The sequence below is a fragment of the Hypanus sabinus genome, chromosome 1 (genome assembly GCF_030144855.1).
Source record: "Hypanus sabinus isolate sHypSab1 chromosome 1, sHypSab1.hap1, whole genome shotgun sequence".
NCBI classification, from domain to species: Eukaryota; Metazoa; Chordata; class Chondrichthyes; order Myliobatiformes; family Dasyatidae; genus Hypanus; species Hypanus sabinus.
In genome coordinates this window covers 171251182-171273252 of record NC_082706.1, presented here as the reverse complement: position 1 = coordinate 171273252, position 22071 = coordinate 171251182, and the positions used below count along the sequence as shown (strand labels likewise).

The 22071-nt window shown below is 38.2% G+C and overlaps 1 protein-coding gene across 1 annotated transcript in view; it reads left to right on the top strand.

Annotated features, from left to right (window-relative positions):
* sdr16c5b (short chain dehydrogenase/reductase family 16C, member 5b) overlaps positions 1-21146 on the top strand; it is a 28659-nt gene extending 7513 nt beyond the window's left edge. Inside the window, exons 2-6 of the mRNA XM_059981218.1 lie at positions 2555-2686; positions 9057-9156; positions 15718-15862; positions 18386-18511; positions 20666-21146. Of these exons, the coding sequence (XP_059837201.1) occupies positions 2555-2686; positions 9057-9156; positions 15718-15862; positions 18386-18511; positions 20666-20759 (597 nt within the window). The 3' untranslated portion in view covers positions 20760-21146. The remainder of the gene's footprint in view (positions 1-2554; positions 2687-9056; positions 9157-15717; positions 15863-18385; positions 18512-20665) is intronic.
* Positions 21147-22071: the final 925 nt, after the last annotated feature.

Genomic DNA, 22071 nt, shown 5'->3' with positions numbered 1-22071 from the left:
CAGCCAGAGGTCATGGTGCAGATTGCTACCAATGACAGGACTAGAAATGGGGAAGAGCTCCTGCACAGTGTGTATAGGAAGTTAGGGAACAGGCTGAAGGGCAAGACGTCCAAGGTAATAACTCCCAATGCCACATGCTAGTCATGGCAGCAATACGATGATAGTACAGATGAATGGCTGAGGATTTGGTGCAGGGGGCAGGGCTTCATATTTCTGGTTCATTGGGATCTCTTCTGGGGAAGGCATGTCCTGGACAAAAAGGATGGGTGACACCTGAACCTAAAGGAACCAATATTCTTGCAGGCAGATTTGCTGGAGCTGTTCAGATTCGGAAGAGATTTAAAATAATTTGTTGGGGGATGGGAACTGGAGTGATAGGGCTGAAGATGGGCATTTGGTGTACAGTGTGCAGTGAGACTGAAGGAGGACAAGAAGATGATGAGGCAAAATTTGTAGTCTGGGATGAGGTGAAGTATAACATGGCAAAATCGAAATGGGTGATGAATATAGGACTAAAGGTTTTATATTTGAATGCACGCAGTATGTGGAATAAGATAGATGATCTTGTAGTGCCGTTAGAGATTGGCAGTTATTACATTGTGGGCATCACTGAGTCATGTCTGAAAGAAGATCATAGTTGGGACACTTGCAGGGATGACGGCAGAACAGCAATGGCTGGAGTTTCTGGGACCATTTCAGAAGGTGCAGGATGGATACATCCCAAAGATGAAGAAATACTCTACAGGGAGGATGAGGCAACCGTGGCTGACAAATGAAGTTAAAAACAGCATAATTCTTTGAGGAAATAGCAGGCAGGATAGACAAGTGATAATGGATGACGTTTACCTGGATTTTCAGAAGGCCTTTAACAAGATGCCACATTTGAGGCTGCTTAGCAAGTTAAGAGTCCATGGGATGATGGGGAAGGTACTTGCATGGATGAAGGTTGGCTGACTGGCATGTGGCAAAGAATGGGAATAGAGTGAGTTTTTGCTTGTTGGCTGTTGGTGACTAGTGCTGCTCCACAGGAGTCGGTATTGGGACCACTTCTTTTCATATTGTATGTCAATCATATTGTATGGGTGATGAAATTAATGGTTTGTGGACAACAGGTGCTGGGCAGTTAGTACTGAGGAAGCAGGGAGCCTGCTGAAGGACTAAGACAGATTGGGAGAGTATGCAAAGAAGTGACAGATGGAATATAGTGCAGGGAAATGTATTGCCATCCATGTTGATAGAAAGAATAAAGGCATAGATTATTTTGGAGTCCTTGAGGAGGATTCCTTACAAGTTAACTTGCAGATTGAGTCAGTGGTAAGAAAGTCAAATGCAAGTGTTCATTTTGAGAGTACTGGAATATAAGCGCAAGGATGTAATGGTGAGGGTTTATAAGGCATTGCTCACACTGCACTTGGATTACTGTGAGCAGTTTTGTGCTCCTTATCTAAGAAGAAATTTTTATTTTATTTAAAGATGCAGAGTAGATCCTTCTGGCCCTTTGAGCATCACCACCCTGCAACCTTTGAATAATCCAATTTAACCATAATCTAATCAAGGGACAATTGACAGGACTGTGGGAGGAAAATGGAGGGCTCAAAGAAAAGCCACGGATTCCACAGGGAGGATGTACAGAGAGGCTCCTCACAGAGGACACGGGGATTGAACTCCAAACCCCTACACTCAGTAGCTGTAATACATCATGAAAACTGCTACAGTATCAGACAAAAGATCTGCTGCCATTGGAAAGTAGTCCAGAGGAGGGTCACAAGAATGATTTCAGGAATGAAAGGGTTAGAATATGAGGAGTTTTTGATGGCTTTGGGCCTGTACTCACTGGAGTTTAGAAGAATGACGGGGGAATCTCATTGAAGGCTATTGAAAATTTAAAGGTCTAGATAATGAGTTTGAAGAGGGTGTTTCCTATAGTGGGTGAATCTAGGACCACAGGGCAAAGCCTCAGTATAGAGGGGTGTCCATTTAGAACAGAGGTGAGGAATTCTTTTAGCCAAAGGGTGGTGGATCGGTGGAATTCATTGCCATAGATGGCTGTGGAGCCCGAGTCATTGAATATATTTAAAGCAAAAGATAAGTTCTCGATGGTAGCACTCTAGTCCAAGGTTATAGAAAGAAGGCAGGAGAATGGGGTTGAAAGGGAAAATAAACCAGCCATGATTGAATGGCAGAGCAGATTCAACTGGCTGATAGGCCTAATTCTGTTCCTATGTCTCATGTTCTTAAGTAATCAATGATCTCATTTTACAGATTTCAAATGTGTATCTGTTACTTTTTCTAATGAGTTTGCACATAACACAATGATCTGGAGAAAAAAAGTTAGCTTGGTTTTCATATTTTAGCTTACTGATTTCAAATAAGGTAGATAATGATCAGCTGAAAATATATTTAATGTATTAACCACTTCAGAAATCACAAATGAGTTAAGCTTACCAAATTAATTTTCAAAGCAACAGAAGAACAACTCGCACTTTTGTGCGAACGTTGAAGTCTTCAAACCTCCAAGTTAGTTCTTTTGCTAATATTTATTTATTTTCCACAGGTGAAGCGGGAAGTTGGAGATGTTAGTATTCTGATAAACAATGCAGGCATTGTTACTGGAAAGAAATTCCTTGATTCATCAGATGATTTATTGGAAAAAACCATGGCCGTGAATGTACTTGCTCACTTTTGGGTAAGCAATCCTTAATGCGTATTATATGGAATTACAAAAGTTGACTGACCTACAGTAAAAGTTGTCCAAGAATAATGAGTTAGTCAAAAGGTTAAATTAAAATTAATTTAATTTTAATTTTAATTTTAACCTTTTGGCTAGCTCAATTCTGGGATAACTTTTATTTATTTAATACTAATGAGGAAGGATATGACCTCCACATTTCATTATGGGTAACCCAAAGGAGCCTCTTGCATTAAACCTTTTCATGCATGTGGACTAGAGGGGGAAATCCTGTATTTGCAGTATCCGTATAGATAGTTCTTTGTACCTAGTTAACTAAGGTTCTAATTACAGTGTATAAGCATTCTGAGTTATATTAATATCATGCAAGTTACATTGCTGTCAGTTGTCTTTAAAAATCATTACTAATCTTTCTGTGGACCAGTTTCTAGATTCCAAAACCTTTCACATTTTTTAAAATGTTCCATCTCTAATTTCCCTTAAATATTCCAAATTTAGTTGGGCAACCTCCTCCATTGAAAATCATACGCTAATCAAAAAACACATTTCATGCAATAATTTTTTTTTAAGTCAATCAATTTCAAAGATGTCATTTAAACAGATGTATCTTAGAAGTGTTCATGGGTCATGTTATGTTTTGTAACTCAAACAAAGAATAATTGAAAGCAAAATGAGCTGGGAGATAAATAAGCAAGGTGTGCACTTACCATATGGTGGCCTGTGACATGTGCCATTTATGTACTTTTACAGATAACCCGCAATGCATTACGTAAACAACAAAGAAGGCATAATCAAACAATATGGTTACAATATTGCTCAAATAATACTGAAATATTAAGTGCAGAACATTTCTGCCTACTTGGCTATAAACTCCAACTCAATATAGAATGCATCTCAACAGTATATAATGCAACTACTATGTAGACATCCACAGCATAGTTGATTTTAAATGTTCCCATTCAGGCTTAAAGATTACACTGTGACAGCTTTCTTGTGGGATAACGAGGGAGTCACTCTGCCTGGCAGGTGACATTTGTGGCTGTGAAAACAATCTCCGGTTCTAGGGCCTTCTCAAGGTGGTTGTAGGAATCGGCTCTGAGACCGCATGAAGTGGTTCTGACAGCTCTTCTTCTTTTCTTGGTTTTTTTCTCTGGGTGTACTTTGTTTCCTCGCTCCTCTTACAATTCTTATTATGGTTCCGATCCTGCTCATGCTCTCGTTTTTTTTTCTTTCTCATGTTCCTTCTCTCTTTCATGCCTTGGTCTTTCTTTTTTTTTAAAGATTGTACATCTTAATCCTAGGAAGTTGCATTTAGTTCACTTAAGTAATCTCTTAATTAATCCTTCTATTGTTACCTTTACAATCTGATCTCTCCTCTTGTTTCCTGATCCAAAATATCATCTGACAAATCATCTGTTTTCGTATCTCCATTTGACTCCTTTCTTTTTGGTCTTCCATGCATCCAGCTGGGTTTTGGTCTTTGCATCTACTTTTACAGGCAGCTTTTTGTCTCCCACTTGAAGTTCATGCAATATCCCAAATGCACACAGAGATATTATGGTTCTTTATATAAAAGCCGAGTACTTGTAACTTTCCTGAAGATCTTTGAGCTCTCCTCCAGCTTAAAAACAAGCTACATTTTGCAAGTAACAGCCTGATGAACATATCAGAAGCTTTTCAGATATGTTGCCGACAAAAGCTGTTGTAGTCGGACCACTGTTTTCATCACTTTCGGGATTCCCCCAAGCAGTATAGTCAGTTCTTGGTCCTATATTCTTTCCAGCCAGAGGCACAGAGGTTAGCACCAGCACCTGTTTACCCTCTGTTAGGCAACAGTTCATGGAGTACAGCACGGAGACAGCTGTGGCATTATCCAGTACCTTTCTGACTTCACTTTCAGTTGACTGTATTACAGAGGTGTACAGGCAAATAATGCATCGATGGCCGATTAAGTTGTAATAGTTTCAGCTACTCACAACCACACAATGCTGGCTATCCTGCTCACCACTTGCACTGGCAGTTCACTCCACACTCTCATCACTCTCTGAGTAAATAAGTTTGCCTTCATGTTCCCCTTAAACAGTTCTCATTCCATCCTTAACCCATAATAACTAGTTGAAGCTCACCCAACCTCAGTGGAACTGAATTTCATGCTCCCTTTGTTTCTCAACTCTTCCCTGCTCTTTTTCCTTCTTGGCTCTTTCCTTTTCTTTTTCAGCTGCTTCCAGCTGCTTTAATTTAATTTCATGTTCCAACCTTAATTTCTCCAACTCTATCTGAGCCATCCCACTAGCTGGTGCCTTTTCATGGATATTTTCTAATACCTCGACAGAAAACACATTCTTCACAATATAATTCTGAGTTATGGCCCTCCACAGCTCCCGCTTTTTCATTGACAACCTCACCTCTGCGAGGTTTAGTCCTTTCGCAATATTTATCAATTCTGACTTTGTGGCCGCCTCTAGTGCCTCTAGGGTCGGGTTTTCTATAAATTCATGCTCATCCATCTTTGCTGGTTTCCTGTCTGGCTACCCGCGCAACCAGATCCAAGTTTGGACTTACAAGCCCGATTCACTGGCCCTCCAATTTGGTATCAAATCTCGAGACAAGAACCCCAAGTTGTTACGAACCCCGTAACTGGGTCACTTACCAGCAAAGATAGAGAGGTCTGTTGAGGTCTGATGGTACTATTTTTAACAGTATTTATTGATAAAAATACACAAAAATAATATCAATGCAAACATACAGATAATATACGTCGTCAATACTAACTCTAAAAGTGCAGGTATAATGATAATCAATAAGAAATAAGCTCTATTGTTGTCTAGGGGATAATGTATTGTCCGATGGAAATATAAAAGACACTCAGCTCATTCAGGCTGCAGCCTTTGGTTGGAGAGAGACAGATGTTTGAAACTTGCCAGATTTTCCTTTTTATGATTTCGATCCTTCGAGAGTTCCGTTTTTGTAGCCGGTCCTTTATCTAAGCCGTTCCCTGGAAGCCTCGTCATCTGGGCAAGGATGGACACACACACACACACACACACACACACACACACACGAGTCCCCACCGGCTGTCACTATTAAACGCTGTCACGGGGTTTCTAGTGTTTCTCCTAGTGCGTGTAAAGGGGTTGTTCCCCAGACCCTCTTTTATCCTCACTCACGGGGTCTCAGATGTCAGTCAGGTTGGGATGATGCAATCCCTCAACCAGCCCACTCTGGTCATTCCCTGGGGGCTTCAATGAATAATACAGTACTCAGTACACAATTCCGTCTCCAAGAGACAATAGTCGTTATCAATGGTTCCGCCTTTCTGGGGACCAGGACACATTCCAAACCCTTGTGGATTCTGTGTGTCTCTCTCTCATTTCCTAGGTCCTAGACCCGAATTAATAGCGATCTTACGATTCTCAAAAAGGAGGGGGCTACTTTGTACCCTTCGGCCCCTCAGAGTTGTGGCACATTTGTAACATAAGTATAATGTGTTGCACTTTGGGGAGTCCAACCAGGATAGGTCTTGCATGATGAGTGGTGGGGCACTGAGGAGTTTGGTAGAACAGAGAGATCTGAAAGTACTGATCCATAATTCCTTGAAAACGGACTCTCATGTAGATAGGGTCATAAAGAGGGTTTTTGGCATATAAATCGAAGTATTGAGTACAGGAGTTGGAATGTTATGTTGAAATTGTATAAGATGTTTGTGGAGCCTAATTTGGAGAATTGAGTACAATTTTGATCAACTACCTACAAGAAGATGTAAATAAGATTAAAAGAGTGCAAAGAAGATTTACTAGGATGTTGCCAGGACTTTGGGACCTGAGTTATAGGGAAAGGTTGAATTAGTTAGAACTTAGGATGTAGAAGATTGATGGGAGATTCGATAGACATATGCAAAGTTTTAAGGGCATAGATCAGCTAAATGCAAGGAGCTTCTTCCACTGAGGTTGGGTGAGCTTCAACTAGTTATTATGGGTTAAGGATGGAATGAGAACTGTTTAAGGAGAACATGAAGGCAAACTTATTTACTCAGAGAGTGATGAGAGTGTGGAGTGAACTGCCAGTGCAAGTGGTGAACGTGGGATGATTTCAACATCTAAGAGAAATTTAGATAGGTGCATGGATGAGATGGGAATGAAAAGTATGCTTCACATGCAGGTTGATGGGATAGGCAGATTAATGGTTTGGCGCAGACAAGGTGGGCCAGCAGGCCTGTTTCTGTACTGTAGTGTTCTATGACTTCTGAACAAATGTAGGAGTGAGGATTCTCTTTTCACCAAATTTATCAAAATTAATGTCTTTAAGTTTGAGGAGGCTGTCACTTAAATTGCCTGTCCAGTTTATCCCTTGTCATAAGTATAGTCACTATGAATTTATTTGTCAATGTTCCTTCACGAAACTTGTTCCTCTACCACTATGCCAAGAATTTGTTCCACGCACTGAAATTCTGTGCACAGCAGAAAAGAACACTTGGGTTCAATTAGAACAAATATTTTAGAGTTTTATGAGGTAGAAATTAATAGCTGTTAAATTCTGTAATTGTCACTAACTTCCTTTTTGGAAAATGCTTTGGGCAGAAATTAATCGCACAAGTTAACACAGCAATGCACCCACAGACTAAGCTGTCTATCATTTTTAGCTTATTAGCTCCAGCAGCATATTTCATGTTTCCAACTTAAAAACTACTGGCTTCTTTGAATCAGTCATTAGAGGTTTCCTAATGTGTGTCGGTAACTTCTTTGAATATCTGAGTCTTGCCTCTCCAACATGTTCCCATTCCCCTTCCCCGGCCCAATAATGATACTGATACTAATATGGAAAGTGCATGTAGTGTGGTTTAGAGGGTTTTATAATTGTAGGGGACATTGGATGCCCTGTGCTTCGCTAAAGTAAGGCACTTGTGGCTTTTACTTTTATGGTTTCTTCCCAATTTCTCAAAAAACAAATCTTGCAACTTTGTTTTTCTGTGCTTTTGAATAACTTTATTCTTCTTAAAAGCTCCAGCCTTGATTGTAGAATTGTTGATGTTTTCTAGTCAGAGTTTTCATTACTGGGTTGAATTGCAAACTGAGCAGATATACTAATTGACAAGATGCTTAAGTAGTATTCTATTAATAAAAATAGAAAGTTTACTAACAACTAAATTAATTTAACTGATCAGCATTGTTCAGAATTATTCATATTCTATAGGTTTTTTTTTAAATTAGGACTTAAGAGCTGTATCCAGTCACCAAGAAGATATTCTGAAGTTGGTTCAATGTAGGCCTGCACAGAAACATTGTGGAGGTTGTGTTCCTCATGATTCAATCCATGGAAGTAATAGAATTATGATCAACCTTTGTGTCCATTAAGTCTGCTTCATCGTTTAAAATGATCGTTTCTTTCAAATCCATTTGTCTTCCATCTGGTTCTGTGCACAAAGATCTATAGAAATACAATGATTCAAAACCATCTGAATGAAGAACTATGTTGTCTTCTCAGTCCCAAATACTTAACTCCTGATCCCTGGCTTTGGACCCTGTAATTGCAAGATTATTGAGCTGAACTTGGAATTACAGAACTGCCTTTACATCACTATGCACCCTAACCTGTTCTGTATCATTTGAAAAACATGTTTCATTAAAAGAAAAACTCGCTTAGAAATTAATGTTGGATTTGTTGCCTGTTTTATCTGCAGTGTACTTTGGATAAATACATGTACATAACGAATAGTATTTGTTAAAAGCGTAGACAAAAAGAATAACACTGATAGAGTTAAGTCTGAAGAATGAGATGGTTATTATGTTCAATATCTGCATCTCTCAAATGCAAATAATTTGGATTTATATTTCCCCTTAGTCTGTATGCTTTAATTACTGGATTCCTAAAATGCACTAACGCTCTCTGTATTTGACAGTTTACTCTTCAATTTCCCCTCAGTGGTTAAGGCGATGGTCTAGTGATCTGAAGGTCGCTAGTTCGAGCCTCAGCTAAGGCAGCGTGTTGTGTCCTTGAGCAAGGCACTTAACCACACACTGCTCAGTGACAACACCGGTGCCGAGCTGTATCAACCCTTGCCCTTCCCTTGGACAACTTCGGTCGCGTGTAGAGGGGAGACTTGCAGCTTGGGCAACTGCCAGTCTCCCATACAACCCTGCCCAGGCTTGCTCCCTGGAAACTGTCCAAGGCGCAAATCCATGGGCTCTCGAGACGAATGAATGCCTATTATTATTAATATTATTAATGGTAATTAATGTCAATATTCAGATAAGTGATTGTCCACACAATTTTCAAGTGTGCTGATCTTCTCATTATAATCTTAATAATTTTTATAAATTTCACAGTCAGTTATAGTTCCTTTTGTAATTCTGAGATTATATATTTTTAGACCTACAAAGCATTCCTGCCTGCAATGACTGCTAGTAACCACGGCCATCTGGTTAGCATTGCCAGTTTAGCAGGCTACTTTCCAGTAAATGGATTGGCAGGTAAGAATCACCTCTTTGGTTACTGATGATTTTCCTTTATCATTATGTTTAAAGAAATATGTGAACTCTGAGGCAGAATAAGTTTAAGTTTGTTGTTGGTTTCTATGCTGTGATTTGTTCATACATTTCTCAAAGTGAAATTCCTGCTGGTTTTCCTAAACACAAGTGCGATCCTGCTGTTTTTATAATTATGATCATTATTCTATATAATAATAGTGTACAGAATATATAAAAACTCTCACTTTATTGTAGCGACCCCAATCTGGTTTATTGCAAACACAGCAAGGTTACACCAATGAGTTTGTCTTAATACTTTATCTATTAATGGATACTGCAATGGGACAGTCTATGTAGCAGCAGGGTTTCTCTAATGCATGTAGAACTGCACAAGCACACTCCAGAAATTGATGTCAGATTTGCATCATTAGAATGATGAATAATGTTAACCTCGACATAAACTTTAGACTTTGGAGTACTATTTTATTATGAAGCTGGAACTACTTGCAGCTGGACAACAAATTTAAACCCATTTAATTGCCATTTAAAGGCTGGACTATTCTAGAGGGAATAATGTATAATTGCAAGCTTTTTAAGTACTTGAGATATTTAACGTGTGATTGAAACCCATAAATAATATATGTACTTTGCTTCAATGGTGGGCAATCCACTCGGAGTTCAAAAATATCACCACTTCATGCTACCTTAATGCACCCTTCCCACAAGTAATGTGTGCTAAGGTGGACCTACACAGTCCTTTTAACTGTACTAATGTAAGTACAACTTTAAGTGAGAGCAGCTCCAATGCCAACAAGTGGCTTTTGTTTTGCACTATTACAGGAAGTGGGTTGAAATGATCTGTATTCAGTGCTCTAGACAATTGAAGCCTGAGACAAAGGGAATTTGTTTCTAGATGGGCAAAGTTACCAACCAAACTATAAAAATAATTCATTTATAAATATTATATCTGGATCCTTTTTCTCACTTCTAAAACCATTGTAAGAGGAGTGGTTTAATTTGCAGTAGTTGAATTTGTGCCTGGCACCAAAATAAGTAACTAGGGTTCTTTGTTCACTGCAATTGTTTGCATGATTTTTTTCTTTCTCTTGCGCATCAAATGTTTGTCTTCTACATTAATTTTTATTCTTTCTTTAACTGGATTATTTTGGGTTCCATGCTTTGTGGCTACCTGTGAGCAAGCAAATCTTATGGTCGTATAATTTATACATTCTTTGATAATATAAAAGAATTTTGAAAGCCAAATAACTCAACCTAGGATTGCAGAGAGTAATTACTCAGCATAGCATCCTATGCTGCATTTCCTACTACTGCGAGCTACATTTCCATATGCAGTTCCTTAGAAACAAAGCAGTTTGTGTCTGCATGCAGCATGGTGTAAATAACATTCAGGTTTGGGCTGAAAGTATCTTTTTCACCATGCAGAAGCTGGTGAGCTCCTCCAATAGAAGAGAATCTCAACTATATACAGCGATATTACCATTGTCACTATTTTTTCAGAAACTAAACTGGTCTTGGTACCTAAATCTACAAAGCAGTTGACACACCATCACTGGTTTAAGTATCAAGTCCTTCAGTTTCCAGTGGACATTTAGTGGAGTCTGAATCATCTATCGAATCCACTGCAGCAACATGCCAAGACTTTATTAGCATATCCCATAGTTGTGAGAAGCCACCAAACAGCAGAGGTAGTATGTGCATGAAAGCGTCATCACATTTAAGTCCCCCTGGAGGAAAAAAACTCTCAGTCATAAAACATACTGACATGGCACTGATGTTCTTTCCTAGTGCTTGTTGAAAATAATGGAATTTCTTATCTGCATTTTTGAAAGTATCTTCTCTACACGAGCTGCAGTGTTTTAATAGTGCAGCTCATCACAGCCTTCTAGCTAGGTTTAGCAAGTAAGTGATAGTCTTGTGGTGAACACCCTTACATGAGGACATTTTTTCCCCTTAAATGTCAATTCCACTGTACCGTTGACCAGTAATTCTAAATGTCTATGTAGACGGTGAATAGCAGTCTCGGAACAGAATGTCACGGGCACCTCCATCCATCTCCATCTGCTCTTGCTGATTTTAGTGGAAAAGGAAGCATGATATTTAAGCAGGGAATACCTTTTTATTTTCAAACCAGATTGTATTTGTACTCCAAATTAAAGGAGGAACAGCACTTGCATTTTATCCTCCTCGTAAGCAGTCATTAAAGAATATTTACTTTCAAAGTCACAGCTTTTAGTGGCTAAATCTGACTTTGCATGTTTGTAGTCATTTGCTTTAACAAATCCAAATATTGCATAAGCATAGCACACAAATGCAGCAGAGTTTGAGGTGAAGAACCTTTCGGCTATTGGACAATAGTTCATTGTAATATCAGAGACTGTGTACAATATACAACCTGCTCGTTGCAGATGTCTCTGAAAGCAGAAGAGTTCCTCGCAGAATGAGTGACTTTAGAACATTAGAACCCGAAGCCCCCTTCCCACACGCAAGCATCAACCCTCCCCATCCCGTCCCCCACATCAGCAACTACGACCTACTATGCAAGCAAAAGCAAAGACCCCACAAGCGAGACAGTGCAGCATCACAGATTTCAGCTTACAAATTTTTCACCTGCATGTTTGATCTTTTTACTACTGATTTAATTTTCTAGAAATTTCAACACAAAATGACCCATAACATTTTTTTAAAAATGGCTGTTCATTAGGTACACCACCTGGATACGAAATGTGCAGTTGAGTGTATATATAAACTCCTACTTATTAAAAAATATATGCTGCAAAATACCTATTGCAACATGTATGTATGTTCAAAGTAACTTAATTATCAAATTACAATAATGTCATTGTACAAGGGGTGATTGATAAGTTTGTGGCCTAAGGTAGAAGGAGTCAATTTTAGAAAACCTAGCACATTTATTTTTCAATATAGTCCCCTCCTACATTTACACACTTAGTCCAGCAGTGGTGGAGCATATGGATGTTGGGTCTCCAGAAAGTGGCCACAGCAGGGGTGATTGATAATTTCATGACCTAGGGTAGAAGGAGATGAGTTATACAGCTCTCTTTACATGCACATGTAGTTCAACTCTTTGAGTGATTATGCAGAAAATTTGAAGTTAATAACTCATCAGGGGTGATTGATGTTCATGGCCTAAGGTTGAAGGAGATGAGTTGTTAACTTCAAACTTCCTGCATAATCACTCAGAGTTGACCTGCACGTGCATGTAACGAGAGCTGTATAACTCATCTCCTTCTGCCTTAGGCCATGAACTTATCAATCACAAACCTGTGGATACGTTCTGGAGATCCAAAATCCGAATGCTCCACCACCATGGGACTATGTTGAAAAATAAATGTGCTATGTTTTCTAAAACTGACTCCTACCTTGGGCCATGAATATATCAATTATCCCTTGTATACTACCTTGAGATTTATTTTCTTGTGGGCATTTGCAGTAAATACAAAGAAATAAATAGAATCAATGAAAAGCACAACAAAGAAGGACAAACAACCAATGTGCAAAAGCCAATAAATTGTGCAAATACAAAAAGAAAATAAACAATAAATATTAAGAACATGAAATGAAGAGTCCTTGCAGGTGAGTGCATAGGTTGTGGGTACAGCTGAGTGATGGGACGAGTGAAGTTATCCTCTCCGATGCCAGAGCCTGATGGTTGAGAAGTATTAACTGTACCTCAACCTGATGGTGTGGGACCTAAGGCTCCTCTTGTGCCTTCCTGATGGCAGCAGTGAGAAGAGAGCAGACAAGGATGGTGCTTCTTTCCTATGACAGTGCTCCTTATAGGCGTGCTCAATGGTGTGGAGGACTTTACCCGAGACAGACTGGGTAGTATCCACTACTTCTTGTGACTTTTTCATTCAAGGACATTGATGTTTCCATACCAGGCAGTGACGCAACCAGTCAATTTACTCACCAAGGTGTACTGATGGACATTTCTTAAAGTTTTAAATGACATGCTGAACCTTCGCAAACTTCTAAGAAAGTAAGGTGCTGCCTTCTTTGTAATGGCAATTGGTGGACCCAGGGATGGATTCTTTGAAATGATAACACCAAGCACCAAGGAATTGAAAGTTGCTGACTCTCTCCAGCAACTATCTCCCTTGATGAGGACTGGCTCATGAGCTTACGGTTTTCTCGTCCTGTATTCAATAATAAGCACTTTGGTTTTGCTGACAAAAGAAGTTGTTGTTACGGTACATTTCAACCAGATTTCAATCTCCTTCCTATATGCTGATTTATCATGATCTTTGATTTGGCTAACAATAGTGGTGTCATCAGCAAACATAAATGTAGTATTGGAGCTATACTTGGCCTCACAGTAGAGCAGGGGGCTAAGGACACAGCCTTGTGGTGCTCTTGTGCCAATAGTGATTATGGAGGAGATGTTGCCCATCTGAACTGACTGGACTCTGCAAGTGAGGAAATCGAGGATCCAGTTGTACAAGGAGGTATTCAGGCTCAGGACTTGGAGCTTGTTGAATAGTGTTGACTACAGCTTTGCATTCAATGAAGGGCATCTTGATGTATGCATCTTCACTGTCCAGATGGTCCAGGGTTGAGTGAAGAGTCAATGAAATGATATCTATTGTTGGCCTGTTGTGATAGTCAAGTCAAGTCAAGTCACTTTTATTGTCATTTGGACCATAACTGCTGGTACAGTACATAGTAAAAATGAGACAACGTTTTTAGGGACCATGGTGTTACATGACACAGTACAAAAACTAGTCTGAACTACATTAAAAAAAAACACAGAGAAAGCTACACTAGATTACAGGCCTACACAGGACTGCATAAAGTGCACAAAAACAGTGCAGGTATTATAATAAATAATAAACATGACAATAGGGCAAGGTGTCAGTCCGGGCTTCGGGTATTGAGGAGTCTGATAGCTTGGGGGAAGAAACTGTTACATAGTCTGGTTGTGAGAGCCCAAATGCTTCGGAGTCTTTTCCCAGACAGCAGGAGGGAGAAGAGTTTGTATGAGGGGTGCATGGGGTCCTTCATAATGCTGTTTCCTTTGCGGATGCAGCGTGTAGTGTAAATGTCCGTGATGGCAGGAAGAGAGACCCCAATGATCTTCTCAGCTGACCTCACTATCTGCTGCAGGGTCTTGCGATGTGAGATGGTGCAATTTCCGAACCAGGCAGTGATGCAGCTGCTCAGGATGCTCTCAATACAACTCCTGTAGAATGTGATGAGGATGGGAGGTGGGAGATGGACTGTCCTCAGCCTTTGCAGAAAGTAGAGATGCTGCTGGGCTTTCTTTGCTATGGAGCTGGTGCAAACTGGAGCAGATCCATGATCCTTCTCAGGCAAGAGTTCATACATTTTATCACCAACCTCAAGGCACTCATCACCAAGGACACAAGTGCTACTGGACAATAGACGTTGATGCAGGTTACCACATTCTTCTTGGGCACTGCTATAATTGAAGCAGGTGTGTACCAAAGACGGCTGAAGCAAGAGGTAAAGATATCAGTGAATTATCACAAGGTCTTCAGTAGTTGGCCAGATATTTTCTATGGTTTCACCCTCCTGAAGTATGCTGTCACTTTGGCCTCAGAAACTGAAGTCACAAGACCGCTAGGGGCTTTTGGAGGTTGTGAAGGTGCCTCCATGTTTTATACTGGTGTGTTCAAGTATAACTGTTAAGAAAAGGCTATTTCTTGAATAGAATGTGTTAACTTAGTGGAAATCTATAAAATTAGTGTTGAAATGTACATTATATTTCTATTTAAAGAAGGTCTAATGAATATATATGTTAGAAGTCACTAATAAATTCAGTAAGGAGAAGTTTCTTTACTCAGTGTTGAGAACATAACTTGCATAGTCTCTCCAGTTTATAAAACACTTGTCTTTTAAGGGAAAGCCAGCTAAATACACAATGTGAAACGTAAATGTGTTGATTGAGTGGCTGGGGCATTTTAGAACGATGAAACAGTAGCATGAGCCAGTGGAACCAAATGGATTTGTATGTAAGCTCTTTGTAATTAAAGTGATATTTCTTCACCTGATATACTTAATAAATGAGCTTTCCAATTTGTGTCCTGTTTGTTTCATTAATCATAGCACACAAAATGTGCCTACGTAACTATGTAAACTCATCCTTTTTAGTGCATCTGATTTGATATATCCTTCACTCAAGAAAAATAAGTATTATCTAGCTTGATACTTGATATCTAGCAACCTACTTGAAAGTGCCCACCACATAAATTTTGCCTGGTCCTGCTGAAAGCTAAACTTGGATGTTATTTAGAGGGGGTGGGTAGTATGTGGCTCCAAATATGTTTTATTTCTGCGTACTGAATGATGTGAGGACAATGTAACATCATTGCTAATATTATTAAGAATATTAAACTCTCGTACTTTTTTATCTTGAAAGTATAAAATAAACTTTGAAGAATTCCTAAATACATCTCCTCAATATGAAATTACTAGAATCATAGTCATATTTACTTCAAGATTATTAAACATTGGAAAGTATTCAGTAGCATTGATAAACAGTGTTACTTTCTTCTCTTGCAGATTATTGTTCAAGCAAGTTTGCAGCAATTGGTTTTGCGGAGTCTGTTGCACTAGAATTGTTAGTTTCAGGAAAAAATGGAATCAAAACGACCATTGTTTGTCCATACTTCATAAACACTGGCATGTTTGATGGATGTAAAGCTAAGTATGTAGAGTGTCTCTAAATTATGGAATGAGTTATTTAAATTATACAGTCCTGAAAAATTGAAAATCAACTTTGTAATTTCTAAAAAATATTTCATGCATACTAAATTTGAATTATTTCAAATAAAAGCACTGAGATACAAAATTCAATGGATAATTTTACATGTTAGATGATGATAGATGAAACTGATAGATGCAAACAGAATTTTCAGTTAGGTAGAAGAAAAGGCAGGAATCCAAAGCAAAGATAAAAGTAGTATCAATGAGTGATTTTTTTTAAATGATTGGATTGTTGGCAGTTTCTGGTTTAATTAAGGATGAGAATAAACTATGGATGATAGGAGAATGAGAGTTGGATTTCAGTAATAAAATTTGACAATTTAATATGTGAATTTTTTTCTATGGGAGGGAAAAAAGAACCTCAAAAGGAATTGTTAAAATTTGTTTTTTTTTTCTAAACGGGTTTATGGACTATTTCTAGACAACCAAAGTATTACAGGTAACCTTGATGACATTTTCATTTGTGTTTTTAAACTAAATAAATAAATAAACCTGAGGACTCTCTTTTTCATGCACTGTTGGGATACTCAAGCAGCATACTAAATCAGGCTCCTATTTATGAAGCATCCTAAAGAAAATATACACGGGAATATATACAGTACATACTCCCTCTACTTACCCAGAGAATTTGTCACACTTTGAGCATTCAGGACTCAAGAACCTGAGTTATAAGGGTAGGTTGAATAGGTTGTGACTTTATTCCCTGGCTCATGGGAGAATGGGGGGTGGGGGGAGAGATTTGATAGAGCTATATATAATTGAGTATATACAAGCTGAATTTCCGCCCTGAGGTTGGATGAGACTAAACGAGGTCATAGGGTTCAGGATGAAAGATGGAATATTTAAGGGGAAGCTGAGAGGGAATTTCACACTCAGGGTGGTGCTAATGTGGAAGGAGCTGCTAGCGGAGGTGCTGGATCTGGCTTCGATTGCATTTGGAGGAGATGGGTGTGGAGGGCTCTGTCCAAAGTTGAAGGTGGCTGGAATTAGTCAGATTAAGAGGTTGTCAGAGACTAGGTGGACTGAAAGTCCTGTTCCTGTGTTGTAGTGCTCTGTGATTCTATGACACAGCATGGAGCTTGAAAGGTGACTAAACAGTTAACATACAAAAATATTAAATGTTACTGGGGCAGGCAAAGCACAGCTGGGTATCACTCCGGTTAATGATCGTGAGAACATCACTCTTAGTCTGTACCTCCCATCCTTCTTGACAATGTAATACCTGAAGAGGCAGCAAATGTTTAAACTAGGAAATCACAATAAGGAGATTTTTTTCTGAATAATAATCATGTCAAATTTATGATATCATCTAGCTTTATAACCATATAACAAATACAGCAGGGAAACAGGCCATCTCGGCCCTTCTAGTCCATGCCGAACGTTTACTCTCACCTAGTCCTACTTATCTGCACTCAGCCCTTAACCATCCATTCCCTTCCTGTAGATATACCTATCCAATTTTTTTTAAATGACAGAATCGAACCTGCCTCTACCACTTCTATTGGAAGCTCATTCCACACAGCTACCACTCTCTAAGTAAAGAAGTTCCCCCTCGTGTTACCCTTAAACGTTTGCCCCTTAACTCTCAACTCATGTTCTCCTGTTTGAATCTCCCCTACTCTCAATGGAAAAAGCCTATCCATGTCAACTGTATCTATCCCCCTCATAATTTTAAATACCTCTATCAAGTCCCCCCTCAACTTTCTACGCTCCAAAGAATAAAGACTTAACTTGTTCAACTCTTCTCTGTAACTTAGATGCTGAAACCCATGTAACGTTCTAGTAAATCTCCTCTGTACTCCCTCTATTTTGTTGACATCTTTCCTATAATTCGGTGACAAGAATTGTACACAATACTCCAAATTTGGCCTCACCAATGCCTTGTACAATTTTAACATTACATCCTAACTCCTATACTCAATGCTCTGATTTATAAAGGCCAGCATACCAAAAGCATTCTTCACCACCCTATCCACATGAGATTCCACCTTCAGGGAACTATGCACCATTATTCCTAGATCACTCTGTTCTACTGCATTCTTCAATGCCCTACCATTTACCATGTATGTCCTAAATTTATGCAAAGATTTAAGTGATTACTTATCTCAGCCAACAAGAAATTTTGTCTGTTGATGAATTGCTGAGAGGCTTTACGTTTTCTGCAGTGATGACACTTTAGTATTGCCCATTTGTGCATCTGTTTATTCCAACCAAATCCTCAAGTCTTTTTCACACACCTTCCATTAATATCACAGATATATTACTATGTTTGTGTATATATACCACATAATTACTGTTTTCTGCAAGTAGATCTTAGACAAAATAGCATTTTAATACAATCTTGAAGAATTTATAATGAATTATTTTGAGTGGTTACTTGAGAATTTTTTATGACAGTTAATTTTGAACAATTAGGTAGTGCCGTTGCATTCTAATTTACATTTGCATCCCTCTTTCTGTAAAGGTGGCCAAATTTCATTCCCATTTTGGATCAAAACTATGTTGCCAAGAGGATTGCAGATGCTGTTTTACGGGAACAAGCATACCTTGTGGTGCCACGGAGCCTGATTTTCATGCTTGCTATTAAAAAGTAAATATAATTTTATCTCTGCACATTTTTAATGCAAATAGTCTTAACTCTTGATGTGAATTTTTTAATGTACTGAATTCTTTTCATTTTGGGTAAAGATTTCACGTAATATCTATTGCATATAATAGTGTATGAATATAGTATTCAATCAATGTGTAACAAATTCCAAAACTTTGAGTAGTTGATTTAATCCCTGTATATGGAGTTTATACATAATTAAATCGTTAAACTATGTAATTACATAATTGCTGTGAAGCTCATGCATCTGTGCAATTGGAAAAAGCTAGTTAATTGGCTTATTGCTCTAATGCAAACTATAACACCATATATTGTTGCCCAGTAGTTGTTAAACCTTGTTGGCATAGGTGAAGAAGCATTTGTTTAATATGCCTGACATGCCAAGTCAGCAAATTACAAATTTAATGCTATCAGATTAATTACAAGATTTAAAGCAGAATCAAAGAAAGAACTTCGCTGTAATTAAACTTATTCTTTTGCAGAAACCATTTTAACATTTAAGATCTTGCACAAATGACTCTTAACAACCATGAACAACACATACAAGCTCGCTAAGAATGCCCAAAGAAAATAGGAAAAACTTGCATTGAACTTGTATATTTGTCAAACATTACAAATAAATATACATTCTATAAAATACAAATTTACCTGAGGTTCAGTGTCCACTTCAAGTAGATCAGTAGTTTATGTGAGGATAGCATTCTAAATGTCCCTTCATTTCTGACTGGGGTTTTACCCTGTAAGTTTGTGTCTCAAAATGAGTTTTAATGTGTATTTGATTGCAAAGTGAGTGAAGTTACATTTATTTGAACTGGTACATCAAAACAATTTCACTGACAGTAAAACTTAGAAAATCAAGACAATCATAGCCATTAGGAAATCCCAAGCTACTTCAAAGTTGTTAACTAGAAGTTTTTCAAGTTTTTAAGTTTACAAAAATGTCATTTCTAAAGTTCTTTATTGCTGTTACAAGTTTTTAAAAACATTTTATAGGACGTTTTAATTGATTTTGAATATTGGAGACATTTGTAAACGTTCCACTATTCCTCTCTTGAAATTCCAGACTTCATTCATTGCCTACTTGCCCTGAAAGTACCTTTTGTTATTTAAGGTCTTTAACACGGCCAGTTGCATTATCATTTTTGTCGGTTCTCTTCTTTCTTGCCTCCATCCTATCACAGACCTTCCATTTTCTTCTCTCCTCTACATTTCAGCTTAAAACTTGTGTTATCTTGAACTGTTCCAAACTCTGAGAAGTCGTCAGCTTGAAAACCAACTCTTCTCTCTACTCTGATGTTTTCTGGCCTGTGATGAATTTCCAGCATTTTCAGTTTTTATTTCAAGTTCATGTCTGCTATAACAGCTACTAAAGCCCATGGGCATGGTTTAACAAGCTTTCAATGAACATGTGTAAATTGAGGTTGTTCAGATCCAATATCCACAGCATGATATTATTTGTTACTGGAAAGCCCTACAAGGTCTCACAGACCAGATTGGGAGTAATTTTGTTTAGATATTGCCATCACAAAGGGGCATCCTTAAACGTATGGATACACCAGGCTATGGAGCAATGAAATATTACAGGTATCCTTGATGACATTTTTATTTGTGTTTCTAAACTAAATAAACCTGAGGACTGTCTTTTTCATGCACTGTTGGGATACTCAAGCAGCATGCTAGATCAGCCTACTATTTATGAAGCATCCTAAAGAAAATATACAGTACATACTCCCTCTACTTACGCAGAAAAATTGTCACATTTTGAGCATTCAGGACTCAAGGACCTGAGTTATAGGGAAAGGTTGAATAGGTTAAGGCTTTATTCCCTGGCGCATAGGAGAATGGGGGGAGATTTGATAGATGTATATATAATTGAGGAGTATATACAAGCTGAATTTCCGTCCTGAGGTTGGATGAGACTAAATGAGGTCATAGAGAATTTCAAGATGTTCACTTTAACTTCAAATGGCAATAAAATTAGAAGTCAAATTTAAGATTAAAATAAACTGATTTTTCTCAATTAAAGATAATTGGTTATTTCATTTGTGCTAATCTGTTTTTCTTTCCCCTTTCCCCTTGGTTATTACATTGTAAGAAGAAAAGTTATCTTTTTTTCTTTGTTTTTTTTTAAAACAGCCTTCTTCCAGTGAAAGTTGGAGCTCTTTTTGGACGGTACTTTGGCCTTTTTGAAATCATGGATAATTTTAAGGGACGCATTAAGGAGGATTGATGTGATTGCCAGCAGAAAGCTAAAAGCAACTGCTTTATGTTTGGAAGGAAATTGTGGAATAAAATATCATTGCAATATATTGATGTTATTTTACCTTGCTATTTTAATGCAATTCTACCAGTTTAAAATATTAATGTTTACAGATAATTTCAATTTTGTGGGAAAATGATCTTATTACAGAATATTAGGCAATGAAGTCTTTATAACTCAAGACCTGATAAGTCTCAATAAAGTAACACATTAAGAAAATCTAACTTGGCTGCATTTTTGTAGCTTTTTGTACTTTGATAAGCTGAGGAAATCGTTACATTTTAACAATGATAACAGTTTAAAATCAGCGGAAAACTGGAATATAAGCACAAAATAAAATGTTAAATTAATGAGAAATTTTTTTGGAGTTACTTGTTAATTATTATGCAGAGGAAGGGAAGTTTAGATTGAACTCCATTTCCTTCAAAAGGCATGACATTCTATTGTATAAAGCTATTTTGCTCCTGTAGTTAAAATGGCTGACAAAAAAAAGAACATGTATTTTGAATAAAAATTTGTGAATGTAATGCCCGATTGTTGATGTCAGCACCGCATATCAGGCAATCCATGAACACCAAGGCTGCATTCATGATAGATAAACTCATTGTCGAATTTGCTATGCTCACTGGAATTTTAATCAGAGCAGTAAATTTATGTTTAGGAGCATTTTAAATGTAAACTCTTGTACCTCACAAAGATTGTGGAAACATTTCTCTTGAGAGATGTAAAATATGAAGTTGAATGTTTGTGCAGGTGCTTACATTGAAACAGATGTATGATTGGCTTTAGGATGCACCAGTGTGCTCTATAATTCTCAGCTCTGATCACTGGTGCAGTGATACTCCTGTTAATAGATGCAGGAATTATGTAATCAAGTAAACAGAATTCTGACTTGGACAAGGGATTGAAGAAAAATAGGACAAGCAGTTATTGAATGGGCCATTACTGGAATGTATCCAACAGAGATAGAAACTGGAGGAATGGCGTGGAGTTTTTCAGAAGCTGGTGAGCATATGCGTAATATTGACAGCTATACCCCACAAACTAGTGGGGAAACTGTCATTGCTGGATCTCAACGCCTTCCTCTGCAATTGGATACTGGACTTCTTAACAGTCAGTCTGTGAGCAGCATCTTCTCTTGTCCCACTACGTTGAACACTGGCATTCCCCAAGGCTGTGTGCTCAGCCCACTATTGTTGTCACTGCTGATGCATGACCATGTCACAGGATACAATTCAAACAGTGTCATCAAGTTTGTGGATGACACAACAGTGTTGGTCTT